The 23,991-nt window shown below is 42.8% G+C and overlaps 1 protein-coding gene and 2 long non-coding RNA genes across 9 annotated transcripts in view; 2 read left to right on the top strand and 1 right to left on the bottom strand.

Moving 5' to 3' along the window:
• Positions 1–1,946: 1,946 nt before the first annotated feature.
• Positions 1,947–20,280, top strand: LOC116788412. Its single transcript, XR_004357627.1, has 3 exons — positions 1,947–1,999; positions 15,630–15,732; positions 20,095–20,280. It is a non-coding gene; the product is annotated as an uncharacterized LOC116788412 (long non-coding RNA).
• Positions 20,049–23,853, bottom strand: LOC116788411. Its single transcript, XR_004357626.1, has 2 exons — positions 23,623–23,853; positions 20,049–20,333 (listed from the first exon to the last, which is right to left on the bottom strand). It is a non-coding gene; the product is annotated as an uncharacterized LOC116788411 (long non-coding RNA).
• PTPRJ (protein tyrosine phosphatase receptor type J) overlaps positions 23,343–23,991 on the top strand; it is a 75,002-nt gene continuing 74,353 nt past the window's right edge. For 4 of the 7 annotated variants that reach the window (XM_032691238.1, XM_032691239.1, XM_032691242.1 and 1 more), the window contains exon 1: positions 23,343–23,436. In XM_032691238.1, coding sequence (XP_032547129.1) covers positions 23,380–23,436 — 57 coding nt within the window. In that variant the 5' untranslated portion in view covers positions 23,343–23,379. The remainder of the gene's footprint in view (positions 23,437–23,991) is intronic. The other 3 variants (XM_032691237.1, XM_032691241.1, XM_032691244.1) reach the window with 1 other exon arrangement.

Consider the following 23,991-nt stretch of genomic DNA (forward strand, 5'->3'; position numbering starts at 1 on the left):
CTGCTACAGAAGGAATCACTGCACCAATACATGCAATTCCTGCATGTTGCTTCTCTGAACCTCCTGTACCTCCATGTCTCTGAGGCTCCAACAGAATCATAGAATGGTTTGGGTTGGAAGGGACCCTAAAGACAGATCATCCAGTTCCAACCCCCCTGCCATGGGCAGGGACACCTTCCACTAGACCAGGTTGCTCAGAGCTCCATCCAACCTGGCCTTGAACACTTCCAGGGATGGGGCATATATAACAGTAATCCAGGCATGTACCTGGGCTGGAATTTGTTCCATCTAACTGAATGTCTGAATTAGGAGGGTAGTAACTCCAGTCGCTGTCTGTTAATTGTTCAAGATGTCATGAATCTACGTCTACAACATAGATTCTGTGATATTAGCAGGTCTTTTGGGCAAGGGACCAGTGAGGAGCAAGAACGGGCTGTTTGTTTGAGCAGGGATCTTTTCTGCCTTTCTTCCACCCTACTCAGATCATCCCACTGCCTAACCAGATCCTGAGATATTGGACAAAAAACCCCACCAAAACCCAAACAAGCCAACTAAAAAGGGTTCCAAAGGTATTTTTCTTCTGTAAATCTCAGATTTGTAGAAATCTGGTTCAGGCATCTCAAAGATAGAAAGTTGCTAGAATGATAGAAAGTTGGGGTGTATACTAGGGAAGGGAAAAATAGGATGGTAAAATCCACACTGTTATTTCTTCTAGGACAAGAGACTTCACAGGGAGACAAGTCTGTTTGAAACAAAGTGATTACTTCTGCTGCTATCACTTGGAACAGTGCAGGCAGTATCAGAGCCTCCACCTTCATTCAGCTTAAATAATAATTCAATCTTTTTGTTCACAGCATCTGTACATCCTCCTGTGTTTAGCCATAGAATACTAAAACCCTGTGCATATTTGTCAGTGATACAGATGTTTTTTCCTTATAGACATAGGACAGTTTCTAATCTATTTCAGATAGAAAGATGAATTGGAACTGAATTTGAAATGAGAGAACCTGGGCTCATTTCCCAATTCTACTGTGTACATCTTGCAGTCTTGGGCAAATCTTAGCTCTGTCTGTTCTGAGCTATTTGGGGCAGGCACTTTCTCATTTTCTATCCATATATGCAGTGTTTAGCACAAAGGGGACTCCAGCCACTCATGAGTAACCAGTAACAGATGGTTGTAAGTTGTCAGTGTGACTAGGTATTCCCGCTCTGATAATTTTTGTAGCAATTTTCACCTTTTAAGAAATCTTGCCACTGGGCCAAAACTGGAGATATGTGAAAGAAAAATTAAATGCAGGAGTCCCTTTTCAAAATATCTCTTTTTCAGCTCTAAAATACAGAAAAGACTTTTCACTGTGGGAACAGAGACACATTGGACGTACTGGCAAAGTCCTGCTAAAGCCGAATGTCAATGCTGTGCTTAGTTAAATCCATGGTAAGCTTGCCTTTTTGACTTCCATAAATGGAGTAAAGAACTCTTTTGGGACAGATATTTCCTTAATCTCTTACTTGCATTCACTCAGATGAGCTTTTCACAATTAGAAGTTTCCCCATTTGGCAGTACTTCTGCATTGTCACAGGCAGAGATGACATAATGAACTACTCTTACGTATTTTCTTGAGCTCTTCTGAGTAAAAATAGTGACCCTCCGCTTTAATCTTCAGAACTTCGCGTCTCGGTGCAGCTATTCTGATGGCGAGGGTGAGCAGATCTGGCTAAAGCAGGAAACAGATGCATCCTCTTATTCTTAACATAAATTTTTGGGGTTTATTTTTTGGTTAGCTGCAGTCCTAATCTCAGTTTTGATCGAGTGCAGAGGAAAAGAGTAATTAGTGAAGTATTAGTGTTATTATTATTTCCTGACATTAACTCTCCTGCTACTTGTCCATCCTTTTTTCAGGCCCAGTGAAATGGTGTGTGGCTTTAACAGCTGAAGAGCTTTTTTTATTGCTCGTCCCTCTCTGTGCTCTGAAGTTCACTCTGCTGAGCTACGTGGGTGGTAAGTGCCTTAGAACAGTATAGCTTAAGCAGGAAGTGGAATATGTTTTATTAGTGTAGGTTTTGTAGTTGAAGAACTGTTTTCCACTTTTTTTCATCTGCAAAGCAGATACAAATATAATTTATAACAACTGCATTATTGTATAGCAACATATAATAACTAATTTCTATTAATACAACTATTTGATTTTAAAATTAATGAGTCAATTTTTAACATGACTCCGAATGAGTTAAAATTGCAATTTGGCTTAAGCTAGGCACAAAAAGAGAGGAGTTGATTTACCGAACATCACAGCCAGGATACCAGTCCCTTATCTTTTGAAGGTGAGACCTACAGCTAAGCACAGAAGTTTCTTCCTCCCCGTTGCCTTCCATGAGCATGAGTTCCGCAGCATTTCTGACACCTCTTTACTTACCCTATTGTAAGAAGCATAATCCTTCTGTCATTTGTTGTGCAGCAGGCTGTACAAGCACATCCTTCCCTCCTAACATCTGGTCTGGACAGATACTCCAGGGACCATGAGGAGATGCAGAGTGGGTTTTTTTCCCTCTCCCTCTTTCTCTGTCTTTTTTTCAACTATTACATAATAGCTGATTTTTTGGCAGTTGTAGTGATCCCTGGTGAAAAGTTTTAGTTCCCTAAGCAGTAATGATAGTACTTCAGACCATGCTGCAAACATTTATGTAATTTTTTTATACAAACCTGTTGTGTGTGTATCTTTTTAGTTACCGTGGTCATTGTTCTCAGTATATCATAAATCTACAGTGTAAGATAGTTATGAAAAGATATTCCTCCTGTATATTTTATCTTCTTAAGAACCAGAAATATATTTTTAAGGCAGGGTTTTCTAAGAAAAGACAGGTTTTTATTTAAAGCATCTCTGTGTTCAAGCAGAGATAATCATTCAAGAGGCAATCTAGTCCATTTCCATAAAGGGACTTCAGGCCTTTCTTCATCATATTAAATTGTTTTTCATTGTGATCAGCTGCTTTTAATTTATTTTGACATTTTATTTAAACCTACAATTACAGGTTAGAATCATTATGGCCACTGAGGCATATTCAGTTTTGAGGCAAGTTGGTGAAAATCAAGGAAACAGAGCAATCATATGTGCTTACAACATTTCTGGATGTTTACCTTCCAGCATCAGGGCCAAACACAAGTAACTGCTCTACGAACAGGCTGGGAGCTCCAGCCTACATGTGGCAAAGTGGGAAGTGCACAGCTCTACAGCTGTTTTTGTGCAATGCAGCAACAGCCTTCCCTGGGAGGAGGCACTGTGACTACCAGCTGTTTCTTTCACAGGGTAAGTGGGTATTCCTCTCTCTTAGGCATCTGCTTGAGCAGTGGTGAAACACGAGGGGTAGCTGAAAAATAGGACAAAACATTGGATCATCATCATTTCTTAGACTGTTGAACAGGAAGGGAAACCACTCTCTTCCACACTGGCATGCATTTTGTTACGTTCATTGCTCAAAGATCTATTGCAACTCCTAGTTAATCCTTTCAATCTTTTCTGTCCCCATGAAAACGTTGGATAGAAGAGAATAATGGCATAATATCATAGAGTTGTCAATTGCAAAAGACCTCTAATATCATGAAGTTCAACTATTAATCCAGCACCACTGTGTTCACTACTAAATCATGTCCCTAAGTGCCACATCCACATGTTTTTTGAACACTTGTTACCTGGGAGAAGTAACTGACCCCCACCTGGCTACAGCCTCCTTTCAGGAAGTTGTGGAGAGTGATAAGGTCTCCCCTGAGTCTCCTTTGCTCCAGGCTAAACGATCCAGCTCCCTCAGCTGCTCCTTATAGGACTTGTGCTCCAGGCCCATCACCAGCTCTGTTGCCCTTCTCTGGACATGTTCCAGCACCTCAATGTCTTTCTTGCAGCGAGGGGCCTGAAACTGGACACAGCGTTCACGGTGTGGCCTCACCAGTGCCGAGTACAGGGGGGCAATCACTGCCCTAGCCCTGCTGCTGGTCACACAGTTTCTGATCCAAGCCAGGATGCCACTGGCCCTCTTGGCCAGCTGGACACACTGCTGGCTCATGTTCAGCCGCTGTCCACCAACGCCCTCAGGTCCTTTTCCACTGGCCAGCTTTCCAGACACTCTTCCCCCTGTAGCACTGCACGTGGTTGTTGTGACTCGTAGGATAAAAGTTGCTATATTTTCTGGCACTGGCCAGAGGGTTATTCTATGCAGCGTCCCCATTTTTCTGCCTCTTCTTCCTTGTTTTCTATAGGAATATTGATTATGGCAAACAATGCTGATTTCAAACTGAAACTACTAAAGGAAGCTTCTATGCAAATCAGTGTGTTTAAAACCAAATCCAAAATAGTTCTCAACAGAAACTGTTCAGTTAATCCAAGTATTTTAGTTTAGATTACTAAACTAAATCCATCTAAACTGATTTAGGGAACCCATCCAGAGGACCTGCCCATTTTTGCAGCCATAGTTTTGTAGAGGAACTCTGACCTTTTAGACAAGACACTTCTAAGAGAGACAAAATTTTTGTGATCAAAATGTGCCTTTTTGTTTTCTATAAGCTTGTAACACTCACAGCATGCTTAGTATTTTGGGGGTGTGATAACGTGATGCATATTGGAAAGGCCTCATGTTACATCATTTTTGGTGATTGAAAGTAAAAATTCTTGAAATGGGTGGAGAAACAATTGTTACCCTGCCACCCTGAAATGATAAATGCTTGGAAAACTCCCAGAATGATATTGAAGTGCCTAAAAAGTAAATATTTATTCTGCACACAAATCTTTTAGATCTGTCAGTAGCTGAATTTGATTATTTTCATGTTGGTTTCTATTATTTGACTGGGTATTTGCAGACAGATGGCCTCTTATAGTGTTAATAAAAACAACTTATGTAGAATGATTGGGCTGTATAGTAATTGGGGAAATACTGAGGATTAGGAAAGAGGATAGCCTGCCAAAACCTAGTGTCTGTTTATACACATTTAATTCCTTCTTATAGCAAATTAAGCTTTTCTTCTTCAGGCATGTTCAGTTATTCTGATCAAGTAAGGCTAGAGTTTGGTATACAGAGGAATTGAGGTTTATAGGTCAAACTCATCTTCCTGTGATGTTTCTCTGGTATAACAAAGAAAAGTATATTTTTGAGTTTGATTTTAATAGCCAAAATCTGTGTACTTTTGAATCTGTGTCAGCAAATCTCTGAAATGATATGAACTCCAAATGATGCAAGAAAAGATGGGAAGGAACTAAGCTGTGAATAGACCTAACCAAAGGCAACTGAATTTCTGTTCCCAAACAAATTTTTTTCACTGTGTATTGCTCCCCTAGTCTTCCTTTTGCTTTGTACTGTAGCATCCATAGAACTTCTGTTTGTTTAAGATCTTCTTAAATCACAACTGTCAACCCCTCCTGTGTAGTAAAAATGTAAATAAGGAAAGTTTAACAAATAATCAAACCAGTTAAAACTTTGTTACAAAATCAGCACAAATATTTGGTGAACTTTACCGAGATGTAATGTTTTAAATTTGTTGACAATATATGACATGAAAAAAACACCTCTGCTTTTTCAATAGTGCGATCAGCTTCTCCCCTTCTTCTCTCTCTTTGCTTGAAAGAAAAAACACGACCAGCTTCCTCTGCTTTAGGTTTTTATATGGCTCTTGAATGAATATGCAAAATTTAGCCAATAAGCATGAAGCATTTTGAAACACTCGTAGACCAGTGAGCTGCAGCAGGGGAAACAGAGAAGCCTCCCCAAACCTACTGTGGCAAAGAATTCTATTAGCTAGAACTGTGGGGGAACTGAAAGTCAGATTCTTCCTTCCTGATCACAGAGATTTGCAATGTGGCTGTCTACACCTGAGCTAGTTCTCCACATATCCTTAAACACCAATACAGAGAAAGAGGCGCTTTTAGGATGGTGTCTGCCCAGCTGCTTGTGTCAGATGAACTGCACTGTACCAACCAAGTAGCCTTTTATCTCTGTGGACAGTTGAAGGAATCTGCAGTGACTATTCAGACATAGCTACCCCCACTGCAGGTACCTTTGCTTGGTCATTTGCATCCCACCTCAGTTGCCTGCTGGTTGATGGTGGTTCTGAATCCCACATCATATTGATGCTTGTGCTGGAGCAGACTGGTCTTTCCCCTCTTGGCTGTTGATGCCGAGACAGAACGCATCCTGTGATGAAAGGAAAGCATGCACAATGCAGTTCAAAGTGGCAAAACTGTTTGCTGAGCTGGCAGGAAATTTAATTTAGCACATGGGACTTTATGTTGTAAAGATTAAATGTTCTTATTCAGATGAGAATGAAAGCCTTTTGATTGCCTTATCAACTGAAACATGTGTAGGGCTTCCAGTAACGGGACTATAAAAGCACTGATATACTTGCGCACTTTACAAAGGTCTTCCTAGTCCTTCCTCTTTCTCCTCTGAAAATGGTTTAGCTAAGACAGGATGATTGACTGTACTACTGGCATAACCTCACCTAGTTTGCAGTTTATCATATTACTGATCCAATTTCAGCTCAACAGTGTCAAATGGGTGGGGTGCAGACAAGGGAATATGAGGTCAGGGCAGGCTGAGAAGTTCCCTCTCTCTTGCTTTTTAGTTTCTGTTTCCCTAAAGTTCTCCAGGCTTTCATCAAATGATTCTGGTATTTGTGAGTCTGAACTAACTTTTGAAGAAAGAAACATCTATATTTTGATTCTTGGTGAATTGTGTTCTTTGTCACAAAAAGTATCAATGTCAGGGTCTAACCATGTAGATATGATACAAATGACTATATTTTTACATCCTAGAACTCTGAGCTGCAGATTGGATGCTGCAGAAAACCTGGTGGAAAGACCCTGGGAAACCATTACTACATGCTTAACATGCTGTTCTTCTCTTCTTTTATTCCCTAGGGTGCTGCTATTGGCCATTGTCATTTCTAGGATATCAGGCTAACAGGAGGTTAGATATCATCTCTCAGGCCTCACTTCCTGCAGAACACAAACACCTGCCACTGTAGCAGAGCTGTCACTTATTTGCCTGGTTGAGTTCCAGTGTGGCCAGTCCTACCAATCTTCCTAAATCCCAAGCAACACAGCCCTCAGGTGGCACACAATGATGCCTGGGATAGCAAGCCTGCCTGGCTTCATGTTTAAATACTGTCCACTGGTGGGACAGTATACTCAAGCAAGGCCAACACCAGCAATGCTTGTGAGACTGAAGAGCAGCCGAGTTGCCCCTTGGGCAGAAACAGAACTCCCACTCACAGAGATCCTCTGGGGTCCTGTGACAAGTGGTGTGAGTGTCTGTGCTCAGGGGCTTAAAATCCTCTTCCTGCCACTACCAAAGTGTGCTTATGTAGTAAGGATCTGCATAATGTTACTGCAGTAAAAGCTCATAGAGGAAGATAACACAGAATTTTCTTAACAGCCTATTAATCAGACAATATTAGTAATATTTATAAGAGTATTAAGAATAGATATGTAATTTCCAGTTTTCATAAGAGCTCAAACCACTTTTAGGGTGCTTTATGAAGTCAGTCTGACATCATTTTCCTGGTGGGAAGTTAGAGCAGCCTTTATAGGCAGCGCAGAGAAAGCTGAGTGATCTGCCTTACAGTTTAGAAGATCAATAGATCCCTGTGTTCAGGGACCCTGATGTTAAAAGAAGAAACTTCTTGTTTATATGCTGCCTTGGCCTATTAGCCTTGCTTGTTACTAGTAAAAGTTCTTTCAGAACGCTCTGAGTGATCAGTCTAGAACAATTTTCCATAATCAGCAAAAGCATTAGATAGAAAGAAAAAAAAAAAAAGAGAAGAAAAAAAGCCTCCTGAAGTCTGCATTTCTACAGGCAATGTGTCTTTGGATATGAATTTCAAAATGGGTAGAGAATACACTAATACTTGTCATGGAAATAAATACTAAATGGAAATAATAAAAAAAAAAGCATCAGGAAATATTCTTAGCTTATCAGTTATATGGGTGTATTAGCAACTTAGATGAGAATAGTTTTCATGATGAAAAGTTAACTGTGCATGTTTCTGAACTGTTATTGCAAAATAAGAGGAAGGGGGAAGTTTAATAACTACTGTTTTGGGTTGGGCTCTTTTCTGTGCTTTTACATATCTTTTAACAGCTGCGGGCAGGGGAGCATGGAGAGGACGTTTCTGTTCTCAAATGGAAAAAAGTAACCTTCAGAAATTTTCATTGGACAATATTCAAAAACTAAGTGCATCTACATTTTTCCCCAGGCAAGAGGCCATTTTATTAAAAGACAAATTGTGGGAACCACCCAAACAGACACGAATTTTCAGGAATTTTTTTTAAGTTTGTTTTAACATAGTCTTGATTTACACACCCAACCTATTGGTGTAGTTCTACAGCACTGCATGAACAACTTTTAGATAATGAGAAAAATCAGTTAGCAAAACAATATTTTAGAAGAAGGTCAACATTTTACAAATGTGAATATCAAGTTATGTTAATAAATGTTTAGGATTGGCCTCCTACAGAGGAATATATTGCTTTTTCGTAAGTTCTGGACATAGGCAAGTCTCATTGGAGGTGAGAACAGATGCTAAATTGAAAGTCAAATTATTTTTCTAGAAACATATATAAATCCATATATATGTTTCTGAGGTACAGGTTTTCTTTCTAGAATGTGCAAATCAATGCTAGCTAGGCTCCTAATGCATTTTGGCCTTCTAAAAATCTTTCCTTATGGACTCAGACCTTTAATATGTAAATTCAAAGTCAGCATTGCTCAAGAGTCCACATTGTTGCTATGTCCCCATCAGAGCTGATAGGGACTGGTGTGAAATGTTTAGCAAAAATCTAGTGTAGGCAAATATCCAGCCAGAGAGGCTCATTCTTGCATTTTTGGGAAGCACCTCGAGACAGCAGTGTAGTAGTGCGTTCAGTTTGTGTTATGCTCCAAGCCCAGATGCAGCCCCGCTGCCTTCAATGAACTGCTTAAATGTTGCAAGTTACAGAGCTGAGAGAACTCTGATAGATCAGAGGACAAAGTGCAAACAGTCAAATACTGGCCAACTGGAGCTTTTTTCCTACACAGTGGGACCCTCTGCTCCAGCTTTGATTCTTTCTTTACCATCCTGTGTCATACCACCTCTTCAGTTCCAAGAGTCTCCCCAGAAAGCATCAGATCTCTTTAGTGACTAAATTAGCTGTTTGTTTGCCTTGTGGGTAGATGTGCAGGACTGTGTATTGGGACTGGGCTGATGTTTCCACAGTCCTCCTGAGCAGCTCTCCTTTGCATTATTTGGTGCAACATAAGGTTCTTAAGTTTTATAAAGGTTACTTATGGACACTGGATTTTTTGCTAATTCTTGCTAATTTCAGCTGTCTGGGGCTGACTCCAACTCTCTGCCTTGGCTGACCTCTTGTGAAGAGGAAGCAGGATGATCCCTTTGGTTTTCTTCACAACTGGTCTCCAGAGGAGAAATTCACAATGCAATCTGCAGTGCTCTGCATTGCAATTTCCTCCTGATGCCCTCTTCCATCCTCTTTATCGTAAATTGCAAGGATTTCATTTCGCTGGAAGCCTCCCTTGGCATCTACCTGTACATGTAGCAGATAGCACTATTTTCACATCCCTCCCTCCAGACCTGAGTTTGGCTATGGAGACTTTGAACGGGCTGAAGAACTGTGGAGGATGAGTACAGTTGTAAAAATTGCCCAAAGCAAGGAAGTCAGATGTGCAAGAAAGACCAACAGCAGCATCACAGTGTCAGCACTAGTGAGTCATCTCCCTGTATGAACCAAGCACAATAGTGACACTACCCAGCAGCAACCCAGAAGACTAGGCCACTGCCTTCCTTGCAAATAAGTAGTTTATTTTTCACCCTCTGTAAGATAAAGGTCTTTTTTTCTTTAGGCTAATGAAACCACTCTCTGTTTACTGAGTTCAGTTCCATTGAAGCAACTTGTGTGTATTATATCACAGCTGAGCCCCTTGGTATTTAGGCAATGAGAAAAAATTCAGATGAGTAAACTCGTGTTGTATGACTCAGCAGACATAGTCTCAGTTTCTGGCTCTCACACAATCTCCTTCTGCAACCTTGGGCAAGCTACTTAATCGCTTACGGTGCCATCTCTAGAAAACTCCCCTTACCTGTGTCTCCTATTCTATCCATCACCTCTTTATTGCAAATGTTATCCTACATATTTGTATAGCGCTTACCAGCAAAGAAACCTTGCTCCTGGGAATCCCCAAGCATCACTGGAATTAAGAGTAATATCTGAGTAATCAAACCAATCAAAATTTCCTTATTTCAACCTACAGCTCTTTAACATGTCCTCTGGATGTCCTCCAAAAACTGCCAGACTAGAAACTAAAGCATTAATAAGAACATATCTCCTGTCATGGAGTTGGCTACAGGTTCCAGAAATAGGGAACTTTCAATGCTGAAAGACTGAGCACAGATGCCATGCTGGCAGGGAACAAGAATGCAAAGTGAGAATTGGAGCCATGAGCTGCCTGGCAGTTGCTGCAAAGAGTGAAGCTCTATATATTCACTGTAACATTCTCTGTCTCATTTTCTTCCTGCCAGAGTATTGTGGTAGAACCCAGAAAACAAGCTTTCTTGCCTCCCCATGTGTGTCATGCTTAGAGTTATGAGGAGATACTTTTCCCAGGGTTTTGCCTCCTGTAAGACATGCCCAGGCACAGATTAAGGAAAGGGAAGGTGAAATGCTTCCTAAAGAGTTGCCTTTAGAGATGTTACAACATATGAGATACCTCTATACTTGTATCACTAGTAAGCACGTTGCCATGTAACTGAGGAGTAGCTCTGAAGTTCAGGAAAATCTGACAGTAGCCAAGAAGAAATAAATGCTGAAGAAGGGGCTAAATGAGAGAAGACATTTATATATCCACCAGCCTTCCTTCTCAGTCAGTCCCAGGTGGGCCCAGTTTTGCCACTTGTAGGCAACTAGGTGGAACTGGTCTCTTTTGGCAGTACCCAAAGGCCTTGTTAAGTGTTTGCATGGCAGTAGCTCCCTGTTTGATCTGCTCTCACAAGCAGCTTTTCTGTATTAAGCCAGGGGATTTTTCAGCACTGCAATGTCTCCTGCAGTGTGAGGGCGCTCTCAGAATCTCCCAGCAGCAGTCTCCTAAGCTGTGTGGGATAATTCTGCTTAGGGGGTAGCCCAGGGTTTTGTAAAGGAGACAAGAGGCTAGCACAATCTTTCCAGAGTCCTGCTTCAGTTGGAGAGAGATTTCTGTGGTCTGTTATGAAGTGCTGGATGTTTACATTTCGCTTTTCCTGTCGGAAGAAATAGATCTGGCAAACAGCCAGTAAGCTATTTCTGGAAAACTACTTTCCTGGTAATTAAAAGCACCTGGGCAGACTTTCCTTGTCCAAACAGCACTGTCTAGCCAAGGCAGGCCTTTAGGGTCAGAGTTTTGGGCACTGAACAGTTTTAACAGGAACATAGGAATTCAAAGAGTTCCGTCTTTACCTTCTGCATCTTGAATGTCGATTTGCAATCCAAGTTAAAGATGACAAAGGACTGAAAGTTTGTGACCTCTAAAGTGTCAAAAGCTCCTCATACCCCAGACTTTCATTCTGGCTCTGCCAGGTGTTCAGAGACCATGAAATGAACGTGTAAATCATGTGTTCTTTGCCCTTTTTGCCCCACCCCTCCCACCTTCTTTGCCCTTTTTGCCCCACCCCTCCCACCTTCTGGGTGATGATCCTTTGGGGAGGTTTTGGATCATGTTTCCAGGATCCAATCATATTTTATTTTAAATAAAAGCTTGGACTCTTTCCTGCTTTTGATACAAATGCTTCCTTACTGGGTTTACTAGTCAATAGGTGTCTCTCAGGTGCCTACCTGATGTCATCTGAGGAGGGAATGGGGATTGGCAGGACATCCTGAGAGCAAGGTTGTCTGTTGACTAACAGCTCTCTTCCAGTTTATGCTGCCACAGCCTAGATGAGGCAGTAAAGCTCACATGACTAAAGCAAGTTCTGTAGCTGGTGGGATACAAAGAAGGAATATGACCCACATTTGTGGATAAACGAGTTATAGAAGTAATAGGACATGTACTGCAGTCTTCTGTGTCCAGAAAAGGAGAGCTGAGGAACGAGGGGAGAGAAAATACACAGTCTACTTGGCAACTACCCTCTAGAAAGGAATAGCACCACCACTGAACCTGCTAAATAAATTTCTCACCTCTTCTGTTTTTCTGCTATAGCTATTACTTTTCTTCTGCCTATGCATGCATTAACCTCAGCCCATACAGTGCCCCAAGGTCCAGCGAGGTGAGAAAGGTGAGTTCACACACCAGAAAAGTAAGTTCATACAAGAACGGGAGGAATTACTGCACCGAATCTTAAATCCTCTAAAGAAAAATCCAAATTATTTCTCTTAACTATAAGGCTTGTTTAGGAAACCAAAAATTTTAATGAGCATGCAGACAGCAATCAAGATTAATCCTCCTGTGTCTTGAGACCTGGACAAGCCAAAGCCTGAGGACCTCTTGAGAAGGACAGCAGCAAACAGAAGTTTTGATAGTTAATCAGAATCTCTTGATTACTCAGATCAACATATTCATGGTTTTAACTTTAATTTTGAATCTTCTACCTTTAGACAAAGAATTATTCCATACTGGAGATACATCCTTCCTGTAGAATCAGAGCTGGCTTGCAGACTAGGTAAGATTGATGCTGCAACCAGTCATTTAAATTGGATCGTATTTATCTCACCAAATCATATATAAATAGTAAATGCAAGATCAAGTTCTGGTGCAGAAAGAATATGCTTCCTAGAAGAGAAACTTAATCAGTTTTATTCCCTAGATTAATTTAGTATGCTGGATATAGGAAATGAATTAATTGTGCAAATGCTCCATTATGATTCCCTCTGATAATCACTAAGAAGCATAAGCACATCCTCCATTATCTCCTGCTTTCCTGAACTGCAGGGATTAGAAATCTTTTAAAAGGACATACTGCTATGAAATGAAAAGACAACTACTTGCCTGGGACCCAGCCAAAGCTGGTCAAATCATTGTGGTAATGGGCATGGCAAGTACTCTCACGACAATGATTTTTTTTCCCAGTATTTGTCATTGAATGTCGCTCTTAGAGTGCATTAGCACAAAGAAGCCAGTTACTGGGAATGAAGAGCTTAGTCCTAGAAGAAAGCCTCAGCACTGTCTGCTTTGTGGAAGATGACAGCATAGTCTGACAGAAAACCCATGCGTTATGTTTATGGCCTCTTCTGCAGTGCTTGCAGCCATAGACTGAGTCCTACCTCTACTTAGACTGATGGTACAGCAGCAGCAATGGTCCTTCAAAAAGAAAAAAAATAGTTTCAATGTTTCCTTGCTTTTCACCTCCTGATTTCATGTTCTAGACAGTTCGTTTTATTCCTGATCAGCTGCTTTAAAAATCTCTATTTCCTTGCTTTGGTGTCACCTGGAGGTATGAATGTCATGGAGAAAAAAGGCAGTAATTCTCTGCCATGCCCTTGATATCTGTTTCCCCCCTCACCCTATTCTCTTCCTGTTTCCATTCTGCCCAGCCACTGCTATTTCTTGCCAAAAAGTAGTGTTTTTACAGTGACACAGTTAATTTGAGCAACTGTGCTGCTGTAGAACCACATATAGTATATACTTGAAAGGAGTTAAGTGCTTAATCTCTAAACGAACAACAGAGGTGACAGGTACAGCTTCTTAGCCAGGACTCACGGGGACTAAAAGAGAGAGCAAAGCCACATCACCTCTGGCAGGGAACGTGGTCCACAGAGCCATTGCCTTCCTGCACTAGTGTGCTTTGGAGTTATTCTGCTCTGCAGCAATGAGTAAGGAGGGCAAGTAGAGAAAGGAATGATTGCTTGTTTTCATATCCTGTAAAGCTGTTGCAACAGCGTATATCTGTATAGATGAATTTTGAGAAGTCCAGGATCTTTCAGAGAATGGAAGTTTTCCATTTTAAGAGAACAGATTATTCACCCAACCTTTTAAGCTGTCAGATGTAAAATTAACTTGGACTATTTCCTGGTGAGTGCCTATTGAAGCACTAATCCATCAGTTTTTAATCTAGATTGAATCTAATCCATCAGTTTTTAAAAGGTGCTATACCTTCCACAGGATTTATTATTAGTTGTGGATGCAGCTTCCTTGCCGTTTAGACTCTTGTTTTCTTGCGGAGCAGAAGTACTGTTCAAAACAGTACTGCAGAGCTGTTTAGCTGAGGAATTGCAGGTGGAAGCATTGCACATGGAAACTATTAATCCTAAGAGCAATATGCTGGTGTATTATTGCTGTTCTCATGCAAGAAGAACATGGGGGAACAGCAATAGCAAAGCTTCATCATTTGATGTGTAGCTTATTATTTCATTTACTAGAGTTTAGTGAGCACTAGCTTAAGAGCTTTTCCAAGTAGCATCAGGAGGCTGTACAACAGCACTGACTGTTCAAGTGGTAGATAGAAGGGAGATAGATTTAAAAATAGGTATTTCAAAAAATGTTATCAAAAACCAGAACATGGGATATTTGGAAAGGATGTAAGCAAGCTAGGCACTCAGCTGTCATTGAGAGTTGAAAGGCCAGCATAAGAATTTGGCCAGCTAAGCCTCAGTAGGTCTTAAAGGATATTTAGGGCTGCGATGCCACAGTAAATAGCAGGCTGTTGCCAAAACACTATTTCCAGTCAGACAGGACAAGTAAATGAACAAAGATCAGAGCACATCACCAGGTATTAGAGTTGCAAGTGCAGGGATGCAAATTCAGAGCCAGGGAGTTCAGCCATGCTAGCTGGGATGTGAACTGATAATTTTTTTAGGTCAGCTTTTGTTTTCTTCCCAGGCAGATGTCTTCCTAGCCTTCTTGCCATCTTGCTGTTTAAGCTCAATTGCTATGTGTTGCTGCCTAGATGCTTGAAACCTTCCCAATTCAACCACAGTGGTTTGAGCACAATAAATAAGGACATGATATCCACCAAGAGGAGTCTTAGGATATCTTGCTGATCTAGGTCTCTCAGTGCTGGATATGAACACTCCAGGGATTCAGTTTCACTGCTTCCTTTTTGCCTTTTTACTTCCTGACAGTTTTTTTGCATACGTTTGTAAAAAGCAAGAGGTGTTTACCTTAAAGCAGGTATTTGTGCAGGAAAATACTGGTTATATGTAAAACAGGCCAGCTGTATTCCAGCCAGTAGTTTTATTGCTCAAATAACTGCTTCTCTCACTTTGTTACAGTATTGCCAAATGTAGATTGCTATGGAAATAATTCATGCTTCAGTACCACATGTGAAATGAGCACAACTTTTAGGGGCAATCTCTGCAATAGACCAAAAGTTAAGTGACCCTATAGATACTAATTAGTCTCCTAGGATATCCATAAATGGTCCTTTCCTGATGTAGTTGACATGCATCCTACTTGGAAGGATGCAATTTTTCATCATTTTTCCACATTATTATTTATTTGGGGGGGGGGGGAAATAACCAAAACACGTTATAAAAGCCTAGCACTCAAACTGCACCCACCTGCCCCAATTTGTAATGTCAGAAGGGAAAAGGTGGCTCAGCCATTTTGTCATAAATTTCAACACATTTAATTTTTAACCTTTTAATTTGTTCTTTCTTTAACGAGTATCTGTCACTTTGGGATTTCAGCAGTCATCTGTGACTCTAGAAGGATAATCTTTTGATGTGGAAATCTTGGTGCTGTTAAAGTATCAGTATTTTTGCAAGCGGTGCCATAACCATGATTTTTCTGGTAAGTTTCTTAAGGTTTCAGTTCTTAAAAGGGGTAGGATGTGTTGTAAGAGATCATGGTAGATAGGACTTCTGGACAGCATAAGCTATCCAGCCACTCTGTTTTCCAATGCCCTTGACAGAGGTCCCCAGTCATACACACACCTGCTAGTTTGCAAGAGACAGGTGATTTCACTCATTCACGAGAGCAGACTCAGCTCTGGTAATGTTTTGTAGCACCAATTTTAAATAGCTTGGTGTTATTTCATCTGGATTATATGGCATCATTTATGGGACATAAATAGTGATTGAAAGTGATTCCACTGATATGTTGAGAAACATCTATGCATTTCTTTAGTGAGCTTGGAGACAAGAACAAAAAAATTGGCAGGTGGAGAAGGGGAAATGTTCCTGCCAGCTACACAGGCTGCCAGCTTTTGGTATTTCCCAGAGTCCTGCCAGTCACTGTTTCCTGGTTCTAAATGCCACCTCAGAGCTCTCTCTCCTATATGGGGCAGCTGAGCTATGGCTGTTCCCTTTGGTAATACTACAGGGACTGCCTATACTGAGCATGGCTTTCCTCTTGCCCTTTCTTTGAGTCTGAGTAAAACTCTGATGTATATTTATTGTGCAATAACCCTTTGCAACCCATGATTGCAAAGCCTAGTGATTACACAGGACCTTGCATTTGAGACAGGCTGTAGGACCATGACTTCTTTCCTACTGCAACAGAGTCCATTCCTTTCTATGTAGATTACCTGTTTAAAAGGCTGGTGACTTGAGTCACTTACAAAAATGTTCTGTTGTATCGGAGGGAGGTCAGGTGCTGTAGAATCATAGAATATCCTGAGTTGGAAGGGACCCACAAAGATCATTGAAGTCCAACTCCTGGCCCTGCACAGAACCCCCAAAATCATACCATGTGCCTGAGAGCATTGTCCAAATGCTTCTTGAACTCTGTCAGGCTTGGTGCTGTGATCACTTCCCTGTGGAGCCTGTTCCAGTGCTCAACCTCTGGGTGAAGAATCTCTTTCTAATATCCAACCTAAACCTCCCCTGACACAACTTCAGGCCATTCCCTTGAGTGACCAGAGGGAAGAGATCAGTGCCTGCCCCTCTATTTCCTCTTGTTAGGAAGCTGTGGACCAGTAGGAGGTCTTTCCCTCCGTCTTCTCTTCTCCAGGCTGAACAAGCCACGTGACTTCAGCCACTCCTCATATGGCTTACCCTCTAGCCCTTTACCATCTTCATAGCCCTTCTTTGGAAGGGTAGCTTTATACCTTTCTTATATTGTGGCACCCAAAACTGCACACAGACCTTGAGGTGGTGCCACACCAGTGCAGAGCAGCGCAGGACAATCACCTCCCTTGACCTGGCTGGTGATGCTCTGTCTAGTGCACCTCAGGACATGGTTGGCCCTCCCAGCTGCCAGGACACTGCTGACTCAGTGCTTTGGAGTGTGGCAGTCTGTGGGGTTTTAATGCATATTTTCCATTCAATTGTTATGTGAAAGATATCCTCCCACCCACATGCCTTCCCACACAAAGGAAGCTGGCCACTGAATGAACTTCATAGATGGAAAGTGTTACCCACCTCCAAGAAGTAATTTTCAGTTACTGTACTTTGAAGTCTTTTTGAAAGTTGTGTAAAAAAAAAAAAAAAGCCAACAAAAAGGCTTGTTCTCTGTTTGTTTTCTTTGCTGGCCATCAGCACATAAAAACTGTCTTTCTTCTCCCCCTCATTCAAAATAAAACCATCCCAAACCTGGCCTAACCAGAATTCAAGTTAACTTTCCTCTCATTGTAAAAAGTGACGTTTTCTTTGAATATCCTGTCTATTTTACCCTCCATCTGAAAGATGGCTCTGCCAGCAGCTCAATGCACCTCTAATTCCCTGTGAGGAATGTGAGAAAAAAAAAAAGAAATAGTGTTTAGGAGTTAAAATATTACACAGCAGTCCCTAGCCAGTACCTACTGCAGCTACAGGCTGTGGAGAGCTTGTACCAGCAGAAACCAGGTTAGAATCAAACCCAGCATCTGAAACCTTTCTGCATCACTTCTGATGGTAGGACCATCCCCAGATGTGATATTTAGCCACTTTCTGCTTTATCACCAAAGCTGCTGCTGAGGTTAGTGTAGTGTTTGCTGTAAATTCTTTGATTTCAGCCTGCAAATTGACACACAGGAAGGTCCTCAGCACTCATGAAGACATTCATCCCACTAACATTTCCAGGAGTGTAACATCTTTCCCATGGACTGCTCTGCTCTCAAGGAGGATTTCTCATTTACTGTGCTGTATTTCTTGTGTTCCTGATGAGCTCATGTAAAGAGACTGAATTGTGTGCTGTGATCTTCCATTTGAACTAATATATAAACAAAAATATATTTGTACCAGCCTACATTCTCTTTTGTTACTACTTTTGTGTATATGTAAAAAAACTCCAACAAACCAAAACTAAAATCAAAGAATCCCTCTACTGTAAAGATCTTTAGTCAGTCTTTCTATTTCAAGGTTATTTAAAAGTATTAGAACTGCATTTGTTCCTGCGACAATGCCACACATAGTGTGCATGCACAATTTAGTTTATTCCCTGCTTATTCCTCTATTGCAATGTAAAAGGGGCTTGTAGTTCTGCTTTGTGAGTTGTTCCCAAAAGACTCATCTCTGGGTTCAGTGCTACATGGAAGCCTGATGGGCTCTTTTATGGTGAGAAGTGGTGTAAAGAAGAGCCAGAGCAATGTCAACCAGAAGGAGCACTTTTGCCCCACGTACCTTTGGGGCACTGAGCAAAGCTGGACAGAACAGAAGTTCATTTGGCATTCTGTGTCTATCACAGAGGTCCCATAATGACTGAATCTGAGGACTTCAAGGCAGCACTTCCTGGACCTCAGTCTGAAATCATAGCACAGAGTGCTTCCTCCCTTGCAAATCAGAACAGTAACTTATGCTGTTACATTTTACCTGTGTTGCTGAGGTAGCAAGCCAAAGGGTAGTCTACTTGTTTTATATATGCTGTATGCTTATACTTTGTACTGGTTTGAATGTTGCTGCTGTAAGCAGCTAAGGAATGTGCTGCTAGCTCAGTCAGTGATGAATCCATCCAACCCAGTATCCTGTCTCCAGCAGTGACATTAGGAGATTCTGTTTAGGAAGTGCAAGCAAATATGACTCCTATCTGAGTACCATTCCCAGCATCCAAAAGTTATAGACTCATCTCTGCCTTCTCCCTGTTTATGGACATGTTGTCCATGAATTTGTCTACCTTCTTTTTGGAACTGCTAATATTTTTTACCTTTAAAACATGCTGTGACTACGTATTTTACAAGCCATGTAAGAAAGTACTTTATTATGACTGTTAAATGGGATTTACTGAACAAGTTTTTCATTCATCTTATTTCCAGGGAGCCTTCTCCTCTCTTCATTGAAAATCCTCAGCTTTTTAAGGCTCCCTTGATAAGAGGTACTGCCCTTCTCAGTACCTCTCCTCAGTGTATTATGTCCTTCTTGCAATGCTGAGAGCAGTGAGAAGCATGAGTCAGGATGTGGGTGCACCTGGTTTTTATGCACTGGCAAAACAATGCTCTCTGCATTGCTCTCAACACCCCTCCTGATGATGCTCAACAATTTGGTGCTTCTGGCTGACACTGCACATTGAGGTGATGAATGAAACTGGGAATAACTAATGAGAACACACTACTGTGATCAAGGCTGGCTGAGGTATGCAGTTAAATATAGCCTTCCTTTTAAATCATATTTTATTGCCAGTCTCAGTGAAAGACAAATATTATCAGACAGGGTAACTGCTCCAAATTGGACAGCTTTGGGTCACTGTATTTTTGCAGTCTTTCCTTTTTCTCTGCCCAGAGCATTAGTAGAATACCTTATGGTGCAAACTAGAGCATCCATAAGTAATATGCCTGCATGTTCTTTCTGCATTTGTGTGCAGGGGCCCAAGGTGACTTTTAAGCTTAGGTCTCTTGTTCAAAAACTTGATTATAAGGATGTGGAAACACTTCTGATGCACCCTTTTGAAGAGGTTTTATGACTCAGATGCAAAAATTAACTTCCAGATGAAAGTATAGTAGAAGCTTTAGCCCAGGAGCAACATCTACCCAGTTTTATAACCCTGTCACATATATAGCTTTAATAAAAGCCTGTAGAATAAACAAAACTCAGCTATAGAAACAATAAGGCAATAGCAGTTGTAATTCAGGGAACTTCCAGCAGATTAGTAACAACCTGTGAAAAGCCTGTGGCCTGAAAGGCAACCTTGAGTCTCTAATTCCTAGGAAATTGTTTGTGTTGTGGTGGTTATTGCTGCTTAACAATTAACACCTGGAAGACTTAAAAAAATTTGGCTTTTAATTTCTCTTTCCATTTTCAGCATGTGAAGTCTGATTCCGGCATGAATCACAGCTCTTTGAGATCCACCTCTTTCAGGAGGTCTGCACAGCTATCTGTGAACTAGAGCATCCTATAAAGAGCTGAGACATTGATCCAAGGAAGCAGTCAGGTACATGTGTGATTCTTTCTCCGTGGAGCTCTCAAAATCAATAAAGCTTTTTTGGAACATTCCTCCCAGAATTTTAAACAGTCTGGAGGACACAAACATTTCATCAGAATCTGTAAATAAAAAAAGAAAAAAAGTTCGATTGCTACCAAGTTTTTTTCCTTCAATGAAATCAAATGGAAATTGCAATTCTATTTTATGTTACAAAATATTTACACCTTTTAGTGCCTGATGTTTCTTGGCATTTTTTTCTCTTTCCTGTAGCCACTTTCAGCATATCTGAGTCTATTCAAATGTCAATGAATCTTCACAGCTCACTCCTTCAGTGCAGACGGAGTCCCTGATAAAGCACTTCTCCCACCCAAGAAATGTCTCTGGAAAGGAGTTAGTCCTTTCCTTGAGATCTGGTAACAGTCAGTCAGGGAGGTACCTGAAACAGTAACAAGCCTTCTATGTTCTGTGTGTGCCAGTTAACCCTACTGTGCATAAATCCTACTGATGGCACCAGTTATGCTTAACATTAAAGATACACAGTAATTTTATACTACAGTCCTAGAAATACTCTGCTTAGATATCTCTACAAGCAAATTCAATGCAGTCCTCAACTATTTTGGATGCTCTAGAAATGTGAGTGTGTTCCAGAACTTCATAGGTCTCCTGGTTCAGGTACTTGACAAACAAGCAGTCATATGACATACACTCAGCCACAAGTGTTAATGAGAAAGTAATTAATCACAGATTCCATGTAGCTTGTATGTGAAAATCCTCACCAGTTATACCGGATCCAGACTGACTCGGTGTAGTGAAAGGAGTTTAGTTTCCTGTAATACTGATGTAGCTGCCCAGCTGCTCTCTGGAGCAAGGAATTAACATAGAAATACAATGCCCTTCGCTGCTAAATTGGGTTCTGTGGCCTCTTAAGAAGAGAAGAATGAGTGAACTTGAGAGCCCAGGGAGGGCAACATCAGTTTGGAGATACTTAGAAATTTAAACAGGTCAGAATCCTACTGCTTGCTGTCTCAGTGCATTTTCCAAGTTTTTTAAATTTATTGAATTTTTTTCTTTCAGGGCTGGCTGCCATTACTGCTTACATCAGTGGAGAGATTCCCACTGAATTTCAAGGGCAACTGGATTAGTTACTGGTTGTTGTACTGAAAAGGCCTGCAATTAAAAAAGCTACCACATTGTTCTCACTGGGCCGGAGCCAAGGATGACCAAGTGTGCTTGCTCAAGTTCAGCTGTGCACTGTCACCCACGAAGGCAGTCGGTTGCACTTAGGATGCAACCCAGACAATGGAACCCAGCCTGGCCAGAAGCTGCAGTTTGGCAGCTTAGACCCATTGGAGCTCTGACCAGGCACACGGAACAGCTACAAGGGATTTCTTTTAGGAGTCAGAGCTGTAATTTCCAAATGATAGGTTTATGTCAGCACTGCAGCTGGTGAGACTTCTGTCAGCTGTGTGGCTTACCAGGAGGAATCTTCAGCTGGAAAACAATTCTCAGGTGCTTTACACTTAATGGAAAGTGATGAAAAGGTAGTTTTATTAATTCTTATTGTATAGTGTTTATTTCCTCATTTATATACTCCCTAGCATTTAAAAAATACTTTTCTGAAGTAATTAATTATTTCCTACAAATCTTATTGATATGAAGGGGTGCCCTACACTGTTTAACTCCAGCTATAAGTCTCAACCTCCCAAACAGTAAGGTATCTATGTGCCTTCAGAGAACCATAGAACAGTTTGGGTTGGAAGGGACCTTTAAAGGTGATCTAGTTCAACTCCCTTGCAATAAGGAGCAACATCTTCATTGGGATGCTCAGAGCTCCGTACAACCTGACCTTTAATGTTTCCAGGGGTGGGACATCTACAGCTGCTCTGGGCAAGCTGTTCCAGTGATTCACCATGCTCATTGTAAAACTTTTCTTCCTTATATCTAGTCTGAATTGACTGTCTTATAGTTTATAAAAATTACCTCTTGTCCCATCACAACAGGCCCTGCTAAAAAGTCTGTTCCCATCTTTCTTACAAACCCATTTTAAATACTGAAAGGCTGTAATATGGTGTCTCTGGAGTCTTCTCTTTTCCAGGCTGAACAACCCCAATGTCCTCATTCTTTTGAGTCTTCTCATGAACTCCTGTTGAAATAGTTGCTTCCTTAATGCTATGCATATGTTTTGAGGGCTCAGAAAAGACAGGGAAATTACAAACATGTGAGCTCAAAACTTTTGAGAAAATGACGACTGCCAGTGTTTCTGTAATTAAAGATATGCTCTGTAAACTGTCCCTGCCTCTCCTTTTCCTTTCTCCAAGATGAATGAAATGTGAAACAGCGTATTAAGCCTGGGAAGTAAGTTAAGGTTATACAACTAATTGCATTTGATGATGTCACGTCCCTTTTGATGACAAGGATAAAACATGTCCAAAACAGTGCCTAGAGAGGGAGAGAACATTTTGGGGGGGACTGCCTGGGGGTGATCGATGGTGCAACAAGCGGAGCCACTCTCTGCAGCAAACCCACGATCCCCTCGGCCGGGCTCATTTGCCCTTTACCCCGCCGGAGGCCCTGTGCGGAGCGCGGCCGGGGCAGCCCCTGGGGCCGGGGTTAACTTCGTGTTATCGCCGACCCTCTCGCAGATCGCCCCCCCCGGGCATCGTCCGAGGGCCAGGGCGCTCCCCGCGCCTCCGCTCCCTCCGGGGGTGCGCACCGAGGCCGGGAAACTTTCGGAGGGAACCACTTCCTCGCCCGCCCTGCTGGGGGGGAGATGTCAGATGCCGGGCGGGAGAGAGGGAGGGGTGAAGGCGGGGAAGGGCCAGTCGCAGACCCTCCGCCCGCTGCAAGACGGCCATTTAAGCCCTGGGCGAGGAGCCGGCGGGAGGAGGCGAGAAGCGGCGGCGGAGAAGGGAGGTGACTGGCCCGGCTCTCCAGCAGCCGCTGTCCCGCTCGCCCCCTCACTCCGCCCCGCGCACGGCTTCCCCCGCGGCTCCCGTCCCCCCGCCTTTCCTTGGGGCGGGCAGCGCTGGAGGGAGCGGCGGCGGGCGGGGCGCGGGGGAGGGCCGGGGCGCCGGGCGGTGCGGGGCGGCAGCCCGGCCATGTCTCCGGCGGAGGCGGCGTCGGGCTGAGCGGCCGTGCGCGCAGCGGGGAGCGCTCTCCGCCACCATGAGGCGGCTGCCCCTGCCCTGCCTCCTGCTGCTGCTACTGCTGCTGCCGGCCGAGGTGAGACCGCCGTGCGGGAGGCGGGGGTTTGCCGCACCTGCCCCCGCCGGGGCTACCCCGCCGCGCTGCGGGGAGCGGGCGGCCGGCGGGGCAGGTGTGCGGCCGGAGCTCGGGCTTTGTCCCGTAGCGGCTCCGCCGGTGCCGCCCGGGGAGGGCAGGGGAGGCTGAGGGGGCCGTGGCGCTCACCTGGGGTGGGATCCCCGCGGCCTCGGCTTCCGCCGGCTCTCCCGCCTGTCCCCCTCGGGGGTCTGAGCCCCGCCCGGCCGCAGCGGTGGGGATGTGGTAGGATGAGACCCTGCGGTACAGCCGCGTGGCTCCTGTCGGGGCGTGAGGCTGCCCCGGTTGTTTACCCCGCTAAAAGCTGCCTTAGGTAGAATAGGGACGGCTCCCGTCTCCCCAGCGTTGTAGCCTGCCGTCCTCGTGTCGCTGCTGGTTAATTAGTAATAGGTTATTTGCGCATTGTCCGTGACGGTGGTGCACATCACCCGCTGCGTTACAGCCTTCGGGCTCAGTGTGGAGTTTCCACGGGAAAATCCTGCCCTTTGCGGGGTGAGC

This window comes from Chiroxiphia lanceolata, chromosome 6 (genome assembly GCF_009829145.1).
Source record: "Chiroxiphia lanceolata isolate bChiLan1 chromosome 6, bChiLan1.pri, whole genome shotgun sequence".
NCBI lineage: Eukaryota > Metazoa > Chordata > Aves > Passeriformes > Pipridae > Chiroxiphia > Chiroxiphia lanceolata.